Below are 23,833 nucleotides of genomic sequence, written 5' to 3'. Positions count from 1 at the left end.
TTGGACAACTGGGAGACGCAAATTAAATGAAAATTTCTTGGGGGACATTTCCTCTGTTAATTATTAACAGTCACTCATTCCCTTATGTTTTCAAATAAATCTTATTCCTCTTTATGTCACCTGCAAGCTTCCTTGAGATTCAGGCTGAGCTACTGACATGTGTCTCTGGTTGCGTATTCAGGTTAAAAGCTGCAACTTTTTCTCAGAGTTTCTTCTGTGCTTGTAGCATGAGCAGGGTTTCACAGAGCTGTGTACGATGATGTCTGGGTCCCTGTCCTGAGTTCATACAGTTAAATTAAAGTGTTAGGTGTTTGAGTGGTTAAAACTTTTATTTTCAATGGCTGAACGTATGGTATTTGTTGAAACCTAAGTTCATCTTCCTGCTCGTTCACCCTGCTTGCTAAGTTCCCTTGGAGAATTTCTCTGAACTTAACTACGACTCAAATAATCTGATGCCATCTGCTAAAGTTGCCACCTCACTCTTCAACCCTCTTTCTAGATTGCTAATATTAATAAACTATTTACTGTTATGTGGCCTGTAATCTCCCTCAAATGTGCTTCTTTCTTTCCACAGGTACCTTGAGCACTTCTGAAACCAATCAACACATCCAACAACTTATGCCACCTTCCAACCTCACTCACTTTGATCCTTCGTCATTCATCCTAATGGGCATACCTGGCCTGGAGGCTGCCTATGTCTGGATTTCCATCCCTTTCTCTATGTTCTACTTTGTCGGCATGTTGGGAAATTTCCTAGTTTTGTTCACAGTGGGCAAAGAGCAGACCCTGCACAAGCCGATGTACCTGCTGCTCTGCATGCTGGCGCTCACAGACATGGCCACGCCTACCTTCGTTGTGCCAAAGGCACTGTGTATATTTTGGTTCAATTTCAAAGACATTACTCTGGGTGGCTGCCTCACCCAGATGTTCTTCCTTCATGCGGTCTCTCTCATGCACTCAGCTGTTCTTGTGACAATGGCCTTTGATCGCTATGTTGCAGTATGTGACCCCTTGAGATACAACACCATCCTGACCAATTTGCGAATAGCTAAGTTAGTGCTTGTAGGTTTGATAAGAGCGGTACTTTTTATTCTGCCCCTCCCTCTGCTCCTGAGCAGGCAGCCATTCTGTTCCAACCGCTTTATCCCCCACACACAATGTGAGCACACAGCTATGGTGAAGAAGTCTTGTGGGGATATCTCAGCCAACAGGGCATATGGTTTGGTGCTATTATTTATAATCAATGGTGTAGATTTAACACTCATTGCCCTGTCCTATGGCCACATCATCAGGGCTGTCCTCAGGATCTCCTCCAAGGAAGCCCACCAAAAAACCCTCAATACCTGCACAGCCCACGTATGTGTGATGCTGATGTATTATACCCCCAGCCTCATTTCTAATCTGACACATGGATTTGGTCAGCGCATTGCACCCCAAGTTCATATTATCTTGGCTGACCTCTACTTCCTTGTCCCTCCCATGCTGAACCCTATCATTTATGGTGTTAAAACCAAAGAGCTTCGTGACAAAATGGGTAAGTACATCTGTAAATTGTAACTTCCTGGTGACACTGACTTTAAATATTTATGACAAGAGGGGAAAGGATAACCCTTCTGTCACTATGGGTGATTTGTCTCAGCGGCACTGAATCCAGAACTGTCAAAATTCACAGTTTGAGAAATTTATTTCATACCTAAAATCTCATCACTCCTTCACTAAGCATTGCTGTATTTCTGAATGCCCTTTCTTCAACCATCAGCTGACTTTTTTCATGCTTACCCCTCAGCCCCAAACACAAACCCTGTCACTTGGCCTTTCCACGATTCCGAGACTATCAGAATATATTTCAGCACTCTGAAGCAAGTTGGTTTTCCGCTTGGGCTATTTCAGAGACTCTGTTCAGATAATTATCCCTCCAGATCTTCAGCTCTTTTTTCAGTGTCATTGAGCTTCCCATGATAGATCCCGATCATGTAAGTTTTACCAACATCCTTTGTTCCTAGATGTAGATATCTCCACATCTATATCAGAACACACAGTCTGCTTCGACCCAGATTACCACTCATTCCAGATTTCCCTGAATCCGTGAACTGTCCCCTTCATTTACGATCCACCAATTTTTGTGTTGCCTGAAACTTTATCAATATTCTGACCTGAGAAGGGTTGGCAGTTTAGATGTTGACACATATCCTGCATCATACTTGTAAGCTACCCACTTTAGCTTAAGGTCTCAGAGAAAGCTGAGTATGTTCAGTGAGCTGTGTCACCAAAAACAAATCACCAACCAACCAAAGGAAGTAACAGGAGCAGGCCAGTAGCCCTAACGAACAAGAACTTTGAGACCTTCATGTCCATTCAACTGAGCACAGTCATAGCCTGGCATTATAATGTCTGTTTCCAGATTGTCAGTGATTCCTGCGTAGCTGTCCTTGAAGTACCAAACAGTCTGGGGGGTTGTAACAACAGCAGCAGTGCGGGTGCCTGCCTGGGAATTTGCTGTTTGTGAGGTTTGTCTCCAGTGAGACATAGTTACTGACCTCCCCTTCGCTGAGGGAGAAGGTGTGACAGAAGGAAGACACCTCACCCACTGCAGAGAAAGATCTATGGACAGTCAGAATCATAGAACAATAGAGCTGAAAAAGACCTAAAAAAGCCAACAAATCCAGCCCCCTGCTCTAAGCAGGACCAAAACCATCAGATCAGCCCTGCCAGGGCTTTGCCAAGCCGAGACTTAAACACCTCCAGGGATGGAGACTCCACTACTTCCCTGGGTAGACCATTCCAAAGCTTCACCACCCTCCTAGTGAAAAAGTTTTTCCTAATGTTCAACCTGGACCTTTACAGCTGCAACTTGAGACCGTTGTTCCGTGTTCTGCCATCTGTGACCACTATGAACAGCTTCGCTACAGCCTTCTTGCAGCCTCCCTTCAGTAAGTTCCCCCCTCAGTCTTCTCTTCTACAGACTAAGCAGTCCCAATTCCCTCAACCTTTTTTCATAACTCATATGCTCCAACACCCTAATTATTTTGGTCGCCCTCCACTGGACCCTCTCCAGTGTATCCACATCCTTCCTGTAATTGGGGGCCCAAAACTAGACACAGTACTCCAGATGTGGCCTCACCAAAGCTAAATAAAGCGGAATAATCACTTCTCTGGATCTACTGGCAATGCTCCTCTTGATGCAACCTAATATGCCATTAGCTTTCTTGGCTACAACGACACACCGTTGACTCACGTCTAGCTTGTCGTCCACTACAGCTCTCAAGTCCTTTTCTGCAAAACTACTGCTGAGCCAGTTGGACCCCAGCCTATAACAATGCTTGGGATTCTTCCAGCCCAAGTGCAGGACTCTGCACTTGTCCTTATTGAACCTCATCAGATTTCTTGCAGCCCAGTCTTCCAATTTGTCTAAGGCACTCTGGACCCTGTCCCTACCCTCCAGCATATCTACCTTTCCCCCTAGTTTAATGTCATCCACAAACTTGCTGAGGGTGCAATCCAACCCCTCATCCAGGTCATTGGTAAATATGTTGAACAGAACAGGACCCAGAATCGAACCTTGAGGCACTCCACAAGAAACCAACCACCATCCCAACATTGAGCCATTGATCACTACCCTCTGGGCCCGACATTCTAGCCAGCTTTCTATTCATCTTACCATCCATTTATCCAATCCACATTCCTTCAACTTGCTGACAGGAATATTGTGGGAGACTGTATCAAAAGCTTTGCTAAAGTCAAGTTAAATCACATCCATTGATTTTCCCCCATCCACACAGCCAGTTATCTCATCATAGAAACTAATCAGATTGGTCAGGCATCACTTGCCCTTCATGAATCCATGCTGACTATTCCTGATCACTCTCCCCTCCTCCAAGTGCCTCAAAATGATTTCTTTTTAGGAGCCTCTCCATGATTTTTCCAGGGACTGATGTAAGATTGACTGGCTTATAGTACCCTGCATCATTCTCCTTCCCTTTTTTAAAGATGGGCACTACATTTGCCTTTGTCCTATCATCCGGGATCTCTCCTGATCTACACGACTTTTCAAAGATAACGGCCAAGGGCTTGTCAACAACATATGCTCCTAACCTGTTCTTTCCCCATCAAAGGCTGTCTACCTTCATCCCACAATGCATCACTTATCACGTTAGTCTGGGAGCTGTCTTTGACCGTGAAGACAGAGGCAAAGAAAGCATCAAGTACTTCAGCTTTCCCTACATCATCTGTCACTGGGTTACCTCCCTCATCCACTAGGGTCCCCATGCCCTCTCTGATCACCTTCTTCTTGCTAAACATGCCTGTAGAAACTTTTCTTGTTATCCTTCACATTCCTCGTGAGTTGCAATTCCAGTTGCGCTTTCACCTTCCTGATAACTGCCCTACATTCTCGAGCTATACGTTTATACCCCTCCCTAGACATCTGTCTCAGTTTCCACTTTTTGTAAGCTCCCTTTTTGTGCCTAAGTTTTGCAAGGATTTCCCCATTAAGCCACTCTTGTCTCCTACCATATTTACTTCTCTTGCTGCGCATTGGGACAGTTTTTTTCTGCACCTTTAATAGGGCTTCCTTAAAATACTGCCAGTTTTCCTCGACTCCTTTTCCCTTTGTGGTAGCATCCAAGGGGATTCTGCCCATCAAATTCCTGAAGGAGTCAAAGTCTGCTTTTCTGAAGTCCAAGGTGTGTAATTTGATGTTCTCTTTCCTTTCTTTGGTCAGGATCCTGAAGTCTACCATCTCAGGATCACTGCTTTCCAGGTTGCTCCCCACCCTACCTTCCCTATTATTTCCTCCCTGTTTGTAAGCAGAAGGTCAAGCTATTTATCTAGGCTCTCACAAGATCACAAGATCCCCTGTGGTCATTGTATAATGAACATACTTCTCAGCTTGCAAGTTGTTCCTGTGTAGCAGTCTGCTTATGTGGAAGCAGACAGAAGTCAAACAGGTGTCTGCCTTGTCCTTTGCCAGTAGTGTGTGAAATTCTTTACTCTGAGACAATCCTTCTGTGGCCCGACAAGCTTCCCTTTGAAGGGGAAGAGTTTTGGCAAGCGCTTTGGGTGCCATAAATGACTGTGGGTCATGGAGAAGACACCGTCGTGTTATTGGAATTCGAGCAGCCTGGGATGGGGAAGGAGAGTATGGGGTCAGCGTGCACTGGGAGATGGAACCAACTGTGGTAAAATGATAAAGGGCTTTTCCACGAATGAATTGCCTAAAGTTACATGAATAACTTTGAGCAACAACAGTTAGAAAAAAAAACCTGATTACAGATATTGACACACAGGCTGCAGTTCTGCACATGTGTATACAAACAGAAGTCATATAGGTGCTTTTCTTGGATTTTGCCAATAGTATGCGAAATTTCTCACTGCTGAGACAATCACCTATTACCCCCTTGCTGAGGGAGCATGTGTGAGGGGAGACACCTCACCCCAAAAAGAGGAAGAGTTTGGGGGAGCATTTTGGGAGCAAGGGATGACTGCGGATCATGGAGAAGACACCAGCCTGCTGCTGGAATCAGAGCAAGCTGGGATGGAAAAGGAGAGAATGGAGAGAGGATTCGAGTGTGCTGGGAGATGGAACCAACTGAGCTAAAAATATCAAAGGTTTTTCCACCACTGAATTGCCGGGGGTTACTTAATTCGCTTTGAGCAACAGCAGTTGGAAAACAAAACTGAGTACAGATGTTAAGACAGGTTGTAGTTCTGGGGCTTAGCAGTGCAACAAGACCCTGCTCTGTGTCTCAACGCACTCAGAGCCAGGAAAGGTCTCAGCTCCGGCCTTGAATGAAAAATCACAAAGAAAGTTTTGTTCCCAAAAGTGCCCCCCCTCCCCCCGTTTGTGTCCACAAGGCTCCTCTCGTCCACAGGCCCCAACACTTCTCGGCTGCCCTGTGCCGATGCTGCTTGTTTCAACAACCCTCAGTGCATCCCACTCTCTTCTTCACAGCCCCTAGTGCTAGCCGTTTGTCTATGCAGCTCTCCCACCCTACAATTCCTACTGCTGCTGCACAATAAAACCCTTCAGCCGGGACCAAAACCAGGTGCCAAGCTCCACAGCAACAGCTCACAAAATATCTCCTCAGACCAGGTTACATTCAGTGTCTACTGCACTATGGAAATGTCTTGCCCTGGGTTTGGATATTGAGGGAGAAGTATTAATTTTAGCTAGGGTTTGCCAGTCTGACTAAAGAATTGAAGGTTTGACTTCAGTTATCACACATGCAGTATTTGTTAGCACCATGGGATTAAACATACAAGTTATTATTTGTTTACAAGATGGATTACTTTGATTGATAACATGAACGTGTCTTGTGTATCTGATTACATTTATGGATTGGGTCCATTCTCTGTGTTTAGTTAACCACCACACTCACTCTCTCCTGAGAATCCTAGGAGTTGAGAACCAGTGATGCTCCCCAGACAGTGAGAAAGGAGAGGTGAGATATTGATGGAGTAGGGCAGGATTATTTTAAAGATTAAAAGGAGTAAGACTCTTACCTCCAGGTGACTTTGCTATACTTTTGGGTAAACAGGATGACTGTTGTACCTGGGCCATGAAGCTGTTAGGCAGCAAATGATGCTCCCTGAGATAACTGAACTTTCACATCAGCGTGTGGTTAGAAAAGTGAAGCTGAAACATCAGGTACAAGACATCATAGGTTGTTTGAATAGATGTATATAAACATTCATCTCTAAGCCTAACACTTACCTAAAATGGAAAAACCCAGATAGAGCCTCTCCTTACAGATGGTGGACTCTGTAGGACTTTTGCATTTCTGCTAAATAGAACAAAGGACAACAGAAGATAAAAGAACTGGAAACAATAGGCCAAATGCCCTTTGGCTTGGGCTAAACTAGGAATAACATGGACCCTTTCTCAAAGTATAAATATGAAAGGGCAAGAGATGGATAGATTAATAAAAGGTGTAAAAGTATAAAAAAAAGTATAAAAAGTATAAAAGTATAAAAAAAAGCAGCAGCTAACAGAGAAGGGAGTTTGCTTCTGGGCAAAGCGTCCTAGAGGAGCTTGGGTGAGTGTGGGATTTGGGGGGCTGTGTGGTGAGCTGGTGGGTGAATGTCTGGCCGTCTGTGCAGCTATGTTACTTTGCAGAGCCTGAGCTTGTGCTGTGCAGAGAAGAGCAGTTTGCAAGGTGTGAGTTGGGGGAGTTCCCTGCCAGATGAGCCTTCAAGGGCTGAATAGACTGGAGGCAAGGCTTTGAGCCAGGCCTGACCAGCCAGCAGCTCTCTCTATAAGAAGGGAGCTCCCAGCGAACAAGGGGTGAGCAGCGAAGAGGGGGCAGCACCTAACAGGGAAGGGAGTTTGCCTCTGGGAGTTCGTCGAGGGAGGAGCTCCGTGTTTGTTTGTCCTTTTCAGGTACGGTGTCCCACCTGTGCCCTGCAAGGCAGCACTACCAGGAAAAGGAGTCTCTGAAGAAAAGAGTCTGAAGAGCGATGGGGGAAGTTGGACCTGGGGGCACTGAGAGCAGCTGGGGGGAGAGGGGCCAGTGCAGTGAGGAGGGCGGACATGGGAGCAGATGGGGGTAGTGGATTGGGGAGGGTCCTATGGTGATGGTAGCTGGGGGGTGCAAAAGATAGGGAGGAGGGTCCCGGGGATATGAGGTCATGGCTCCACAGGGAGCTATGGTGACTCGTGGTGACAGGGAGATATGAAGTAGTAGGATCTTTAACCACATTCTCCACACCCCACTGCCTTGTGGGTGATCCAGGGAAGGAGAAAGACTAAGGGAGTAAACCCTGACAGAAAATCCGGAGTGGAGTCCGAAGGAGGTTTGGTGTCAACTTCTGGCACTGTCCTGGCAACTCCTGCAGCTGAGCTGGTATCACACGTGGAGGTTATCCTCTCCTTTGGACTATATCAGTAAAGCCGAGAGGGGGACACTGGTGTCTGGGCAGCACGGAGTCTCCATAACAAATGCTCAGGCTCGCGCCCGGAGAGGTACTCTGGCATCGCTGAACAGCGTTGCGTCAACACGGGAGGCAACAGATACCAGTTATAAGCTCTTGCTCGACTGGCGTACAGAACGAGCTCCAGGGGTTGCCTTTGAGGGTGGGAGAGATTCTTGCATCTCACTGGACAGCCACCGCCCGCCTCAAGCTGGGCAGCCCCCAGCCAATAGGGTACTGTCCCGCCACAGTTCACCTGCCTCGCTGGGTGCGTGAGGCTTAAGGTTCCTGAACCTGACAAGTGACTGAAATTTGGGCACCAGGTAAACCAATGAGAAAATCAGCAAGAAATGAGAAACATCAATAATTCAAGCTTGCTTGCTGGAATGTGCAGACCATGCTGACTGGCTTGACTGAAGATCTTCAGGCCATCAATGACACCCGAAAGACCGCTGTAATCAACAAGGAACTGAAGAGGCTCCAAGTTGATATCGCTGCACTGCAAGAGACGTGACTCGCAGATGCGGGATCTCTAAAGAAAAAGGACTACACCTTTTTCTGGCAGGGTAAAGCCCAAGAAGAACCCAGAGAGCATGGTGTTGGCTTAGGTGTCAGAAACACCCTTCTACAAATGGTGGATTTAGTCATGGGCGGATGAGAAAGACTTCTTCGGATCACACTTCAAACTTGCACCGGTCCTGTCCACCTGATCAGCGGTTATGCCCCAACCCTGTACGCCACACCAAAAGTAAAAGACAAGTTCTACGACGTGCTTAGCACTGCTGTAGCGCAAATACCTGCTCGTGAACAACTGTACATCTTGGGTGACTTCAATGCAAGAGTTGGAGCTGATTGGGCCTCATGGCCTTCCTGCTTAGGACACTTCGGTGTGGGAAAAATGAATGACAATGGACAGCGTCTCCTTGAACTGTGCACGTACCACAGTCTGTGCATCACAAACACATTCTTCCAAACAAAGCCACAGCACAGAGTGTCATGGAGACACCCACGCTCGAAGCACTGGCATCAACTAGATGTGGTCATCACTAGGCGTAATAACCTCAAAAACATCCTTCTGACACGCAACTATCATAGTGCTGACTGTGATACAGATCACTCGCTAGTTTGTTCCATACTCAAGCTGAGACCCAAGAAGCTGTACCACTCTAAACCTGCTGGAAGGCCCTGCATTGGCACCAGAAAGATGGCAAACTCGGAGAAAGCTGAAAAGTTCAGAGAGACCCTCCTGGAAAATCTGCGCAGCGGCCCTGGGGACGTCGATGTGACATCCAAATGGCAACATCTGAGGGATACAGTTTACAACACGGCCTTGTCAGTGTTTGGAAGAAGAGCTAGAAACACGAACGACTGGTTCGAAGCTAACTCTGATGAGATGATTCCAGTCATTGAAAAGAAGCGCGCTGCACTCCTGGAGTACAAACGCTCACCGAGCCAGAGTACCCAGCAAGCACTTATAGAGAGGCCAGAAGAACTGTACAGCAGACAGCCAGGTGCTGTGCCAACAACCACTGGCTCCACCTATGCAACAGCATCCAGACCTGTGCCGACTTTGGTAATCTCAGAGGAATGTACAAGGGTATGAAGAAGGCATTAGGACCCACCCAGAACAAGATGGCACCTCTGAAATCCAAATCTGGTGAAGTCATCACTGATAAAGCCAAACAGATGGAGCGGTGAGTTGAGCACCACTCCGAGCTGTACTCATGCGAGAACATTGTGGTTGACGCAGCCCTCAATGCTGCCGAGCTCCTACCAGTAATGGATGAACTGGATCAAGAACCGACTGTGGATGAACTGAAGAGAGCCATCGACAGCATTGCAGCAGGAAAGGCCCCTGGTCAGGATGGTATACCACCAGAGGTAATCAAATGTGCCGCGGACACACTCCTGGAACCTCTGCATGAGCTACTGTGCCTGTGCTGGAAAGAGGGTGAGGTTCCACAGGATATGCGTGACGCTAACATTGTAACGTTGTATAAGAACAAAGGAGACAGAAGCGACTGCAACAACTACCGTGGAATCTCCCTCCTAAGCGTCACTGGTAAACTGTTCACTCGCATCATCCTTCGCAGACTCCAGAAGATTGCTGAGAGGGTGTACCCCAAATCGCAGTCCGGATTCCGCGCAGACAGGTCTACCGTTGACGTGGTCTTCTCTCTAAGGCAGCTGCAGGAGAAGTGCAGGGAGCAGAGAAAGCCACTCTACATAGTCTTCATTGACTTGACCAAGGCTTTTGACTTGGTCAGCAGGGATGGTCTGTTCAAACTGCTCCACAAGATAGGCTGTCCTCCATGGTTACTCAAGATGATCCAGTCGTTCCACGAAAACATGAGGGGAACCATCCAATATGACGGCGCATTATCGGATGCTTTCAGAATCAGGAGCGGCGTGAAACAAGTATGCATGCTTGCTCCGAAATTGTTTGGGATCTTCTTCTCACTCCTTCTGAAGCATGCCTTTGGATCTTCAACAGAGGGCATCTTTCTGCACACGAGATCTGATGGGAAACTGTTTAACCTTGCAAGGCTGAAAGCTAAGTCGAAGGTGCGAGAAGTCCTCATCAGAGACATGCTGTTCGCAGACGATGCTGCTGTAGTGTCTCACACAGAAGACCAGCTTCAACAACTGCTGGATCTGTTCTCCAAAGCGTGCAAGGACTTTGGGCTTACCATCAGCTTAAAGAAGATGAACGTACTCGGTCAGGATGTTGCTATACGTTAGAGGTTGTCCATGAGTTCGTTTACCTCGGGTCCACCATCACTGACACCCTGTCATTGGACACTGAGCTAAATAGGAGGATCGGAAAAGCAGCCACACCTCTGCCCAGACTCAGCAAGAGAGTGTGGAATAACAACAAGTTGTACACTTACACCAAAGTGCAAGTCTACAGAGCCTGCATCCTCAGCACCCTCCTTTATGGCAGAGAGACTTGCACCCTGTATGCCCGCCAGGAAAAGAGGCTGAACGTCTTCCACTTGCGCTGCCTCAGGCGCATCCTTGGAATATCATGGAAGGACAGAGTTACCAACACTGCCATCCTCGAGCAAGCTGGAATCCCAACCATGTACACCCTCCTCAGGCAGCGTCGACTCCTCTGGCTTGGCCACGTCCACAGGATGAACGATGGAAGGATTCCAAAAGACATCCTTTATGGTGAGCTAGCCTCTGGCAAAAGACCTCCCGGATGCCCTCAGTTGCGTTACAAAGATGTCTGCAAGAGAGACCTCAGAGAGGTAGACATCGAGCTGGACAACTGGGAAGAACTGGCAGATGACCACAGCAGATGAAGGCAGGGGTTACACAAGGGCCTTCAGAAGGGCAAGTTGAAGATCAGACAGCTAGCAGAGGAGAAGCGAGCACACAGAAAGCACAATAAGGACTTGCCAGACACCCACTACATCTGCAAGAGATGCAGCAAAGACTGTCACTCTTGTGTGGGTCTTTATAGTCACAATAGAGGCTGTAAATGAAGTCCTCAATTGAAACTTTAAAGGGCATGATCCATAGTCTATGCAGACTGAAGGATGCCTACTAAAAGTATAAACTCTAATTAAACTAGTAGTTTTTGTAAACTATCCAGCTACAAAAGGGGGAGATCAGCCTGAGCTGCATTTGTGGGAGTGAAGAGAGGCCCAGAAGCAGCATAGCCCATTCAGGGGAAGAAAAAAGGGACAGGACCTGTGGGAGGGAGAAAGGAAGCAGAGACTGAAAGAATCCGATGAGTAAGTCACCCTCAGAAGGATGCAAGGCTTTACTAAGTTGCAGCCCATTAGGAACCCTGACACACCTTCCTGAGGTTGCTTTTCTGTGTCAGCAGTTGGTAACGTTACCACAAGGCTGTAACAGGACTGCTAACAATACCAGGGAGGGTTGGGGTGAGGGGATGTGTCAAAGACAATCTGCTACAGCTTTGTCCGTGTTATGTTACTGTCTGAGACCTCTGCTCCCCCAGGGCCCTTGTTAGGTCTTTAATGTGAGCTTTAAGCAAGAAGTCCTTTAGTTTTTGGTTTTTTTTAAGATAGGAATGTCTTTTCAGGGCTGCCCAGCTCTGCGATATGGGTACAACACTTCCCCGCCCGTCATCACCTGCTCCACTTCCCCATCATTGCACTGTTGCATCTATTTGTCCGTGATTCCCACCTCTCCTCCTCAAGGATTGAGCTTATAACCCTGGGTTTAACAGGCCAATTCTCAAACCACTGAGCTATCCTTCCCCACAGCAGCCTTGTTTCATTCTTCACAAAAAATGCTTTTTGTTTGTTTGTTTGTTTGTTTGTTTAAATCTTAGAGGCTTTTTTGTGTCTCCTCCTCTCCAAACCAGAAATGCAGGGTCACTGAGAGAAACTAGGGGGAGAAGTAAATACACTGGAGGGGAGGGATAGGAGCCAGAGTGACCTCAACAAATTGGAGGATTGGGCGAAGAGAAATCTGAAGAGGTTTAACAAGGACATGTGCAGAGTCCTGCACCTGGGACATAAGAATCCCAAACATTGCTATAGGTTGGTGACCGACTGACTAAGCAGCAGTTCTACAGAAAAGGGTCTGAGAATTACAGTAAATGAGAAGCTGGACTTGAGTCAACAATGTGGCATTGTAACCAAGAAGGCTAATGGCATATTGGGCTGCATTAGCAGCATTAGGCTTCATTAGTAGGAGATTTGTCAGCAGATCTAGGGGAGTGATTATTCCCCTTTGTTTGATACTGATGACGCTACATCTGGAATATTGTGTCTAATTCTGGGGTTCCCATCACAAAAAAGATGTGGACGCATGGGCGCAAGTCCAGTGAAGGGCAGCAAAAAAAAGACTATGGGGCTGGAGTACGTGACTTATGAGATGTTGTGGGATTTAGCTTTATTTAGTCTATACAGAAGAGAGTGAGGGGCGATTTGATTGCAGTCTTCAACCACCTGTAGGGAGATTACAAAGAGGATGGAGGCAGGCTGTTTATAGGGCTATTAGGTGACAGAAAAAGGAGCAATGGTTTCAAGTTGCAGTGGGAGAAGTCCAGGATCGATATCAGGAAAAAATATTTCACCAGGAGGGTGGCAAAGAATTGCAATATGTGTCCTGGAGAGGTGATAGAATCTCAATTCCAAGAAGTTTTTCAATTCTGGCTTTACAAAGCCGTGACTGAAATGATTTAGTTGGGGCTTTTCTTGCTTTGAGCAGGAGTTGGACTTAATGACCTCCTGAGGTCTCTTCCAGCCCTGGGATGATATAATTTTATGACAGTGGACTTCTCTGTACTCTGAAAGTGAAATGTAATATTCTGATGCAAATAAGAAAGATAAACACAGCTTTGATTCTTCTTAGGACCCTAGATCACTCTCTCTCCATCTTTGATCTTTGTGCCACATAACTGCTTATGAAGTTTGTATACCGAGGCTCTTTGGTTGATGGCTAGTTCCTATATTAGGCCCAAGTCTAGGACTTCTGCTGCTGCTGTGCCTGCTGCTGCTGAAGCAACTCAGCCAATGGGGCTGGACCATGGAGGGCCAGGAGGTCAGAGTTCACTCTTAAGTGTGGTTCTATTTTTCACTGGTAAACAGCAGGAGGTAGGGGACTCCGAGGAGCAGGGTCAGGTAGAGGAGAGGAGTGACACAGTGAGGGACAGAGGTGGGGGTTTGAAGGAAATTGGTGGAGAAGACCTGGGACCTGAACTTCAGGTGTGGGAACCACACAGGTGGTTGTTTTAGAGAAGGAGGAAGTCTGGGAAAGCAGGAAAAGGCATCAGGAACAGAGAACAGCCAGCACATACACACTCACAGAGGCAGTGAGGAAGCAGCCAAGTGACAGAAAATGCTGAACTCCATTGACCTTTTGTACAGGCTGTCCATTTAAGTTAACATTTCCTGGTTCACTTCCTACCACTTTACTGCTAATGTTCCAAAGCTGCTGTGTGTGATATGACATCATGAAGGGCGTCTGCTTCCCACGAGGCACCTGCTCGGGGCTTCATATTGTAAAGACATTTCTCTTTTTCCTCAGGCAACAACTACCTCTTGCTGTGGTATGGCCCTGGGTGTTGGGACCATCTCAGTCCGAGGGCTCTGCCCTGCTGAGGTAGTCCAAAGAAAAAGTAAAGAGAATCAGTCAAGTCCAACACTCAATTGAGATTTATTATTTATGTGCAGATAAATAAATAAATAAATAAATATTTTAATTCATAGAATCATAGAACAATAGATCTGGAAGGGACCTATAAAAACCATCGAGTCCAGCCCCCTGCATTAAGCAGGACCAAAACCCTCAGATCAGCCCCACCATGGCTTTGTCGAGGCGAGACTTAAACACCTCCAGGGATGGAGACTCCACTACTTCCCTGGGTAGACCATTCCAATGCTTCACCACCCTCCTAGTGAAAAAGTTTTTCCTAATGTTCAACCTGGACCTTCCCAGCCAAAACTTGAGACCATTGTTCCGTGTTCTGCCATCTGTGACCACTCTGAACAGCCTCTGTCCAGCCTCTTTGCAACCTCCCTTCAGTAAGTTGAAGGCTGTTATCAAGTCCACCCTCAGTCTTCTCTTCTGCAGACTAAACAGTCCCAATTCCCTCAACCTCTCTTCATAAGTCATATGCTCCAGCCCCCTAACTAGCTTGGTCACCCTCTGCTGGACCCTCTCCAGTGTAGCCACATCCTTCCTATAACTGGGGGCCCAGAACTGGACACAGTACTCCAGATGTGGCCTCACCAAAGCCGAATAAAGAGGAATAATCACTTCTCTGGATCTACTGGCAACGCTGCTCTTGACGCAACCTAATACGCTATTAGCCTTCTTGGCTACAATGGCACACTGTTGACTCATGTCCAGCTTCTCGTCCACTACAACTCCCAGGTCCTTTTCTGCAGAACTACTACCAAGCCAGTCTGACCCCAGCCTGTAGCAATGCTTGGGATTCTTCCAGCCCAAGTGCAGGACTCTGCACTTGTCCTTATTGAACCTTAACAAATTTCTTGTGGCCCAGTCTTCCAATTTATTTGTTGTACAAAGTTAACTTATCTACACCACTTTCCTGATAATTTACTTGCTGAATGTTTGGCTTCTTTCAAATCAATCTGAAAATAACTACAAGTTCAGCAGGTTTGGAAAGCAATATTGATGCTTTGCATAGGTCTTCTTTGGATTGTTGCAGTTTCGAAACAGTATTCACCATTGCCAGAATCTGTCTGTGGAACACAGTAAGAAAGACAAAACAAAAAAAAATTCCATTCATTTATTTAATGCTGAATTCACATGAACTTCAATTTTCATTTTTCATCACTACGCTTATGTCTGTGGGTGCCTTCAAGGTGTCTCAACACTGATTCTGAGGGGAAGGAAAAACTGATACTGGTTGTTGATCATCTGTGTAGTCAGTTGCTTGATCTAAGATTCCATTTGTTTTGAAATATGTTCAGGAGGCCTAACAATGTAAAGGGTAATAACAGTATGAGAATAGGTTTTATATGATTACACTGTCAGGAAACCACATTGTCCTGTGATGTTACATTCACTTTCTGTAGAAAGCGTGCTCCCCGAAGTCATCCTCCGAATAGTGAAAACTCTTATGACCTCTATGTTGTGGCAATGTTCTCACAGATGGTGCAGAATGAACAACATTGCCCTCAGGAAAAAAAAAAAAAACATGATCCGTTTTGTTAAGCTGAACAGCCCACAAGACTCCGTTTGGGCTGAGAGGGAGAAAAAAACAGACCCTGGTATCAGTGAATAATTTCTTCACTCGTAGGAAAGGCTCTCAAGCTGCAGCCTATGGGGTTTATTGTCAGCTCGTTTCTATGGTGACAAAACCGAGGGAATTGCTGGGGATTGTAGGCCAATCGCGGAATCCAGAGAGACTGTAAAGTGGAATTATAAAGGGTGCCATCCATTACACCAAATGTCAGGCATGTGAGAGTCACACACAGATTCTCAGGGCTCGACCTTCCTGGGAGATTGCCTCTCTCTTCTGAGAGGGATTCCGGTGAGTTGCTTCCTTGTGCATTACAGTGAGTTCTTAGGGCTTTGGAAGCATTCCAAAGTTCAAGCGAAGAACCAGCGGGGCAAGAATTCAACAGCCTGACAACTTGTGCTGTTTTGTGTTGTCAGAAGGAAGAAGGGATTGGACAAATCTGTGTCTTGTAATGTCATTTCCTTGTCACTGACTATGTTCTTCTACCTGTCTCAGGACCTTCATCTGGGTCGGGGGAAGCGTGATGGGGTTCAGGGGTTCTCAAGCTCTGCACCCCCTCCACAGGCAGGAGTGACTCTCACTCAGCAGGAGAACAGTGGGTTTATTAGCTGACAGGGCACAATATCTTACAGAAGAATCAGTACAGCAATCAGGGACAACCAGTCCAATCCACGTTGGGGAGAGGAGGCCCCAAGGGGCCCCTGGAGACAGGGCCTTGCCCCCTTCCTTTGTCTCTCTCTCTCCCCGCCCAGATTAACTGCTTTCCAACTCCCAGTTCCAATTCAAACCCCTCAGGCTCCACCTCCTCCTTTGTCTGGAGTCCAGAGGTGTCACCTGGTTGCCTCCATTACCCTCAGCAGGAGCCCCACATCCTCTGTGAGACACACATGTATGCACACGTATCCACCACTACATCACAGGGGATAATGTGGGGTTTTCTCTGGTTTGTTGCCTTATTAGGAATGGCGACCAAAACCTCTGCCTTGTTGACTGTGTTACCAGAGGGTTCACAACAAGAATGAGCTACACTGGAGACTAATTCCCCTCCCACGTTTTTCCTTCACTGGGTCACTGCCAGTTGAGGTCGGAGTCTCTGGCTATTGCTACACAGTGAGTTGTTTTTGAAGCAATTTACACAGTTTGCACTGTGCAAATTGTGTACGTTATTTCAAAATTCCTTATGCTGATCTCGCTGCCATCCGAACCGCACTGGTGTTTGGAATAAGTGGCTACCCCGAATGTTCCATTACCCTCGTATGACGAAGTGTACTGAAACAGGAATGCCGTGTTCAAAACGACAGTGTTATTCTGAGTGTGGGGAAAAGGCACCACATTGCTATTTTGGGATGCATACGGACACCGAAACAGCAACCACTCTGTAGACATAGTCCCTGAGAGCAAACTTGCGATTCTGCTATTCTAACTTCCCTTCCCAGTCCCAGACACCACAAGAATTGGAGGATTTTCACAGGCATGAGCCAAAATATAAACATTATGGGTGAATCTGATCCCATTCAGACCAATGGCAAAACTCCAAACACAAACAGGATTCCACCCTCAACCCCCAAGTAGGGACTTAAAGAAATGGTGTGATTTACACTAGCTACCTCCCTTCACTGAGATCAACCAGAGTCATCCCATGGCTTCTAAGGAAAGGGAAGCTCATTTGGACCACAGAAGGAGGATATAATGAGGGGATCATTTATTTTATTTTGTTTTATTTTATTTTATTTTTTGCAGGGACAGTGGATTCTGCTTTCTGTAAGCCCTTGGTTCTCTGGTTCTGGAAAGGGCAAGTCACAGGAAAATACCTTTAAAATGCCAGGTTTCTGGCTTGAAGACAGGGTTGGAAATCTCCCTGGGGAAGTCGAGGAATAATGCACAGTGTGTGTGGGAGTGGTGGAGTGGGACAGCAGGATAAGGAGTGTTCCAGGCCATAGTGGTACAGAGTTCTGAATGTGGTTGATATAAGGAATGTCAACCTGCTTAATACTCAGCCGGAAAAGGTGTAATGAAGCCCCAGAGGACAGGAGGTGTCTTGGACCATAGGATAAAGTGGACCATAGTATAGCTAATTGTCTCTGACTCCGTCCCCTTCCTGGACTGTCAGTCCCTGCATGAGCAAGACCTGTACAGGTATGTGGAAATGACAGCAACTGCCCTGAGGGAGCAGGAGCTTCAGGAAGACATGTTGGGGTACTATACGAAAAAGCTTTGCATTGTTTTGAAGAAGAGTTCATAGCAAAGGCTCCTTTTAATCTCCACATCCTCTCTCCGGCCCTCCAGGTCTGTCCTGCACAGGCTGAGCTGCTAATGGGTTTCCCTTTGCCTCAAGATTTATTGTCTGCTTTTTTTTCCCCCCAGTTTTGGGCAGACACTGAGTTCCACTTCAGATATCACTCTGAGTAATGGCCCCTGGTGTTGGTGTGAGGTGAGGTAGCAAACTGTGTGGCAGGGCTGGAAATTATGAATGTGGAAGACCAGCATGGACTATTGGCCAGTACTTGAAGGTAGTGGGGAAAGAAGTGGGATGTGTGTGAGCGGCTGGCAGAGTTAGGGGCTGCAGTGGCAGCGGAGTGTGTCTAAGGAGGGTGGAGTAGTACTAGGAGTGGTAGGGACATAGAGCAACATGTACATGTACAGGAAAGAGGGAGTCCTGCAATTATTTTTTCTTTATGATTGTTGTCCCAAGGCTCATGCTGGGCACTTTCCTGGTGCTGAAAGCATCTAAGGAGTCTCTGCCATAGAGGTGCAGCCTGGTTGTCACAATTGTTATTCAGTTTGTTTGCAATTGTTGTTCTTAACCTTTCATGTCTGGCATTACAACTTATAGAAACAACCGTCAATCTTTGTGTGACACTGCTCCCCATATTGTTCAAAGTGGAATTATTATGATATACTTCTGTAACGCCAACAGACCCAGGTCTCCAGCACCAGCTATAGAACCTGGGAGCATAGGGGCTAAAGCCCTGCACGCTACCATGTGAGCTGAAGGTCAGCTGGCTCTCAGCTGAGGCTGTAGAGCAGAGACTTCACTCACTCCAGATGAGGTCTCAGTGCCTCTGGGTACTACACTTATATGACCGTAGAATAATTATGATACATTAACACAAGGCAGGTTGTGTTAGATGTCACTGGCAAATTTATGATTTTCTGAACACGATTCTCCTATTTAGATGCAAGTATCATTTTTGTAACTTATGAATATCTGTATCTGAAATGTTTGAAGATACACAGCTCATTTAGCTGGAAGGGACCTTGGGAGGTCATGAAGTCCAGTTGCCTGTCTCTTGGCAGGACCAAGCACCATCCTTTTTTCTTCTTTTTTAATAATCAATGTTCCTGTAATCCCTGAAAAGCCCCCGAAGGGCTGAGCTGACAACCCTGAGTTTAGCAGACAAATGCTCAAACCACTAAGCTAGGCCTCCTTCTTAACACACTAACCCCTAGATAACACCAAGATTACTTCAGTTTAGGTAGCAGGTTTCAAAGGGCCCATTAAGAGTAATAACATGTTAGCAAAAAAGGACATGACGCCTGAGGAGAAACATATGTGACCCCACATCACTCTGGATTCTGTCCTCGATTGTCTGTACTTTTCTCATACACTGGTGTGGAAACCAAAGTTTTGAAACAGTGTTGCTGCCAAACGCTAAAGCTATATGAGACAGGAATGATGTGGTTCTTTACTCCCCAGGCAAGAAGAATCTTAGAAACACCTGAGGGAAAAAAGACTCAGCTGCATGGAGTGCTAGACACAGGATAAAGAGAGTACTAGTTTGGTTGTGGCAGCCTTAGAGAGACACAATGTAATTATTGAATGTGCATTATCTCTTAACCTAAACCCATTATGCCTTTAAGAGAAAAGTCTCCAGAGAAAATCCTAGCTGGGTTACCACAAGGGTGCCCTCTCCCATCCACCTTGCCGGAGTGGCAAAGTGGATAATAAATTCACAATGCTCATGTTTGGACTAGGGTAGGATGGCACAGCTGAGGGGTCCCAGTCTAGGGTGCTGGGGGTGATTTTGCTTGTAGCCTCTCTGAGGCTGGGTCACACAGAGGCTGGTCAAAGCACCTTCGTGGAACTGCAGCCGGGAGTTCCCCATGCTGTGAAAATGCTGCTGGAGTGGGTCTGCAGCTGCTCACAGGAGCACACTGAGGGAGGAACCCAGGCTAATGAGTTGGAGAGCTCAGGGGCACCTCAGTTCCAAACCACACCCAGGGGGAATGTGACAAAATTGGTTCCTCTTCTGCTTGAATCTCCCACCTTCCTTCCACCCTGTGTTAATATTCTCCTTCACTGCCAGAGGCTGCCCCCTTCCAACAGCACACTGCTTGTCAGTGTCTTCTATATGCTCCGTTGTGATCCCTGTACCCCACAACCTCTGAGCTGCCTCAGGTTCCAGCCCATTCTTCCTCTGCAGGGTCTGAAGACTCCCCTAGCATGCCTGATCCCTGGGTTGTGGGGAGAATAGTCACGTTGTCTCACTGGTGAGAAACCAACCAAACAAGTGGTGAATGCCAGGGCATCTGTGCCTCTGCTTTTGTTACACTCATAGACAATGTCTGCAGCTACAAGGGCCCCTATGCAGAAACAACTTGCAAATGGAAAAGTGTGCCCATTATAGAATGCATATGGGCACCTCTGGGAGAAGTGAGGGTCCAGGTTAATACTGCTCCTCATGCAAGAGCCACTGGCAGCTGCCTGAAATAGGGGGCCACTGGGAGACACAAATTAAACCCAGAATCCTGTGGGGTCATTTCCGCTGTTAGTTATCAACAGTTGCTCATTCTGCAGTGACAAAATATTATGTGGTCAGGTCATTTTTATTTCTTTTTGCACCATCTGCAAACTGCACCAATATTCAGGCTGTGCTGCTTCCACATGTCCCTGGTTCCACTTTCAAGTTAAAACCTGAAATGTATGCCTCAGAGTTTCTGTCTGTGTTTGCAGCGTGAGCCAGGTCTCACAGACCTGTGCACCCTGATGTCTGGGTCCCTGTCCTGGGGTCACAAAGGAAAATTTGAGTGGTGTGAGATACCTTCAAAGCATATCTGCACTGTACTCCTTGACACATAAGTTCAGCTTCCATCCTCCTGCCCATTCACCTGGCTAGCTAAGATCCCTCTCAGGATTGCTCTGGACATGACTTTGATCCAAATCATCTGGTGCTGTCTGCAAATATTGCCACCTCACTGCTCACCCCTCTGTCATGATTGTTAAAATTAATAGTGTATTTATTATTTACACAGCCTGCAATCTCCCTCAATGTTCTTCTCTCCCTCCACAGGCACCTTGAACACTTCTGAGCCCAATCAACACATCCAGCAACTTATGGCACCTTTCAATCTCACTCACTCTGAGGCTTCAACATTCATCCTAATGGGCATCCCTGGCCTGGAGGCTGCCCACGTCTGGATTTCCATCCCTTTCTCAATGTTCTATGTTATTGGCCTCTTGGGAAATTTTATGGTTCTGTTCACAGTGGGCAAAGAGCAGACCCTGCAGAAGCCGATGTACCTGTTACTCTGTATGCTGGCGCTCACAGACATGGCCACGCCTACCTTTGTTGTGCCGAAGGCACTGTGTATATTTTGGTTCAGTTTGAAAGACATTACTGTGAGTGGCTGCCTCACCCAGATGTTCTTCCTTCATGTGGTTTCACTCATTCACTCAGCGGTCCTCGTGACAATGGCCTTTGATCGCTATGTTGCCGTATGTGACCCCCTGAGATACAGCACCATCCTCACCAATGTGCGAATAGCTAAGTTAGTGCTTGTAGGTTTGACAAGAGCTGTACTTTTTATTCTGCCCCTCCCTCTGCTCCTGAGCAGGCAGCCATTCTGTTCCAACCGCTTTATCCCCCACACACAATGTGAGCACGTAGCTGTGGTGAAGATGTTCTGCGGGGATATCTCTGTCAACAAGATATATGGTTTTGTGCTATTGTTTATAGTTTATGGGGTAGATTTAACATTAATTACTCTTTCCTACAACTTCATCATCAGAACTGTCCTCAGGATCTCCTCCAAGGAAGCTCATCAAAAAACCCTCAATACCTGCACAGCCCATGTATGTGTGATGCTGATGTATTATACTCCCAGCCTGTTCTCTAACCTAACACACCGGTTTGGTCAGGGCATTGCACCTCAAGTTCACATTATCTTGGCTGACCTCTATCTCCTCATCCCTCCCATGCTCAATCCTATCATTTATGGAGTTAAAACCAAAGAGCTTCGTGACAAAATGGGTAAATACACCTGCAAATTGTGATTACCTGGGGTCACCGACTGTAAGCATTCATGGCATGAAGAGGAAGTTATAGCTCCTCTTTATTCCAGGGTGATCTGTCTCTGCTTCACTGAGCTCAGAAATGTCCAACATTCACAGTCTGAGAAGTTTCTCAGACCTAGAATCTTATCACTCCGTCACTAAGTATTTTTGTCTTTATTGTTGATTGTCCTCTCTCCCACCATCACCTTACTTTTTTCGTGGCTACCCCTTAGCCCTCAAACCCATGACTGCAAGGCTAGGTCAATACTATTATACAAATTTGATTTTATTAAATTCTATTTAATAATGTTGGGCTTTATAAATTTGATTTTGATTATGCTCAGCTCCCCACAAAATAGAGTTAGTGCTGCCACACTTCACTGCAAAACATTGAGTGCTGCAGCAGTGCATTGTGGGAACCTATCCCACAGTTCCGTCAGCCCTGAAGCATTCTGTGCATTTTTGCTGGTTCAATATGGGAAAAAATGTGCTGCAAGTGGTTATGAGTATGTGATATCATCTTCCCACGTTGCATTGCCCTCATTCCCCTCCCATGGAGTGCAAACAGCCAATTTTTTTCAGAAGGAAAGAAGGAAAAGTAGGAAATCCCAGGCAAAAAAGAAAACCAGGGGCTGGCTTCAGTGGATGACTAAACCATGCATACTGGTTACTCAGCTGCTTTGCCCCTGTAGAAGGAACACCTTTAGGTACGACTTATGTCTGATCAGCCAACTAGTGCACTAGTTAGGGGACTGTCATACCCACATGGCAGCATGACTCTGTGCCTATGATCATCCCTGTGTCTCTGCCATCTCAAGTGGCCTCCCAGCCAATTTTTGCCCCCTTGAAACCAGACATGTCCTCCCTGAAATACTACAGGAGCAGAATACTGCTTGTGATGTCCTCACTCCTTCCTCAATTTAAAACAAACAGACAGAAGAATTTTCACACTGTTTTTCCAAAGCCTGCCCCAACTAAGGCTGCTTGCTGGAGTGCATTCCAGTAATGACAGATGCTATCCAAGAGCTCTATTTCTGGGCCAATATGGCTGAAGTACAATAGGATAATAACAAAGTTGAGGAAAGAGTAGGCCAGTAAAGTTGAGGAAAGTTCAAACCGTAACAAATGAAGCCAACTCCCTCAGGCAGGGGAAGAGCCGGCAGTTCCCCGAATGGAGGGAAGGCAATTTGTGGTGCAAAGATTTAGACAGGAGTTTTGGCTTCCCATTTTACTACACAGATATGTCCAACACGGGACATGGAGGTCGTCAGAACCTATTGTGGAGCTATGTGCCCTGGGATCACCCAGGTAACTGTGCCATCTCAAATGACCCCACCAGCCCCTTCTCCCCCACACCTCGATGCCACTCCTGCCTCACCAGAATGGTGTGGCTTCTCCCAGAAACATCCTCTCTGAATCTCCCAGAAATCATCCTCCTCTCCCAGAAACATTCCCCCCTGCCGCTCCGGCTTCACATTCAATGAGGGATGTCATTGGGGAAACTGGTTGAAGGGCCAGTTGACAGGGTCCCTTCAGTGGCTTTCTCTGGTGGGAAGGGCAGCCCTCAATTCCTATGACTATGAGGGGCCATGCCCCACGTTCAGTGAGGGATGTCATTCATGAGGGAAATTGGTCAAAGGGCCAGTTGTGACATTCCTCCCCAGCGACAGGCAGACCTTGAAAATCCTTTCCGGGGGGAAGTGAAGATGTCCCTCTGGTGACAGCTAGTCCCCAAAATCTTTCCTGCCTTTGGAACCTTCACTGAGAGCAGACCAGGACATGGTGCTGTCTGGCAGCCTGGTCTGCACTGCACCACAGGCACATGTTTTTATTGGATCAGGGGCTAGCCACATGATGTGGTGTGGTGGTGGATAGACCCCAACAGCATAGTGCCTGTGGGAGAGGGTTGGGGGCTGCCCCACTCAAATGTGAACTGCAGAAAAGAAGTTTCTTGG

General features: G+C 46.8%; 1 protein-coding gene across 4 annotated transcripts in view; it reads left to right on the top strand.

Moving 5' to 3' along the window:
- Positions 1-22,366, top strand: part of LOC142022905 (olfactory receptor 52N4-like) — a 52,325-nt gene extending 29,959 nt beyond the window's left edge. For 2 of the 4 annotated variants that reach the window (XM_075013461.1, XM_075013547.1), the window contains one exon: positions 20,896-22,366. In XM_075013461.1, the coding sequence (XP_074869562.1) occupies positions 20,940-21,878 (939 nt within the window). In that variant the 5' untranslated portion in view covers positions 20,896-20,939 and the 3' untranslated portion in view covers positions 21,879-22,366. Of the gene's footprint in view, positions 1-574; positions 1,808-20,895 lie in introns of those variants that run through there. The other 2 variants (XM_075013367.1, XM_075013277.1) reach the window with 1 other exon arrangement.
- Positions 22,367-23,833: the final 1,467 nt, after the last annotated feature.

Source organism: Carettochelys insculpta, chromosome 1 (assembly GCF_033958435.1).
Source record: "Carettochelys insculpta isolate YL-2023 chromosome 1, ASM3395843v1, whole genome shotgun sequence".
NCBI classification, from domain to species: domain Eukaryota; kingdom Metazoa; phylum Chordata; order Testudines; family Carettochelyidae; genus Carettochelys; species Carettochelys insculpta.
The sequence above is the reverse complement of the archived record's forward strand: the minus strand, read 5'-3'. Positions and strand labels throughout refer to the sequence as shown.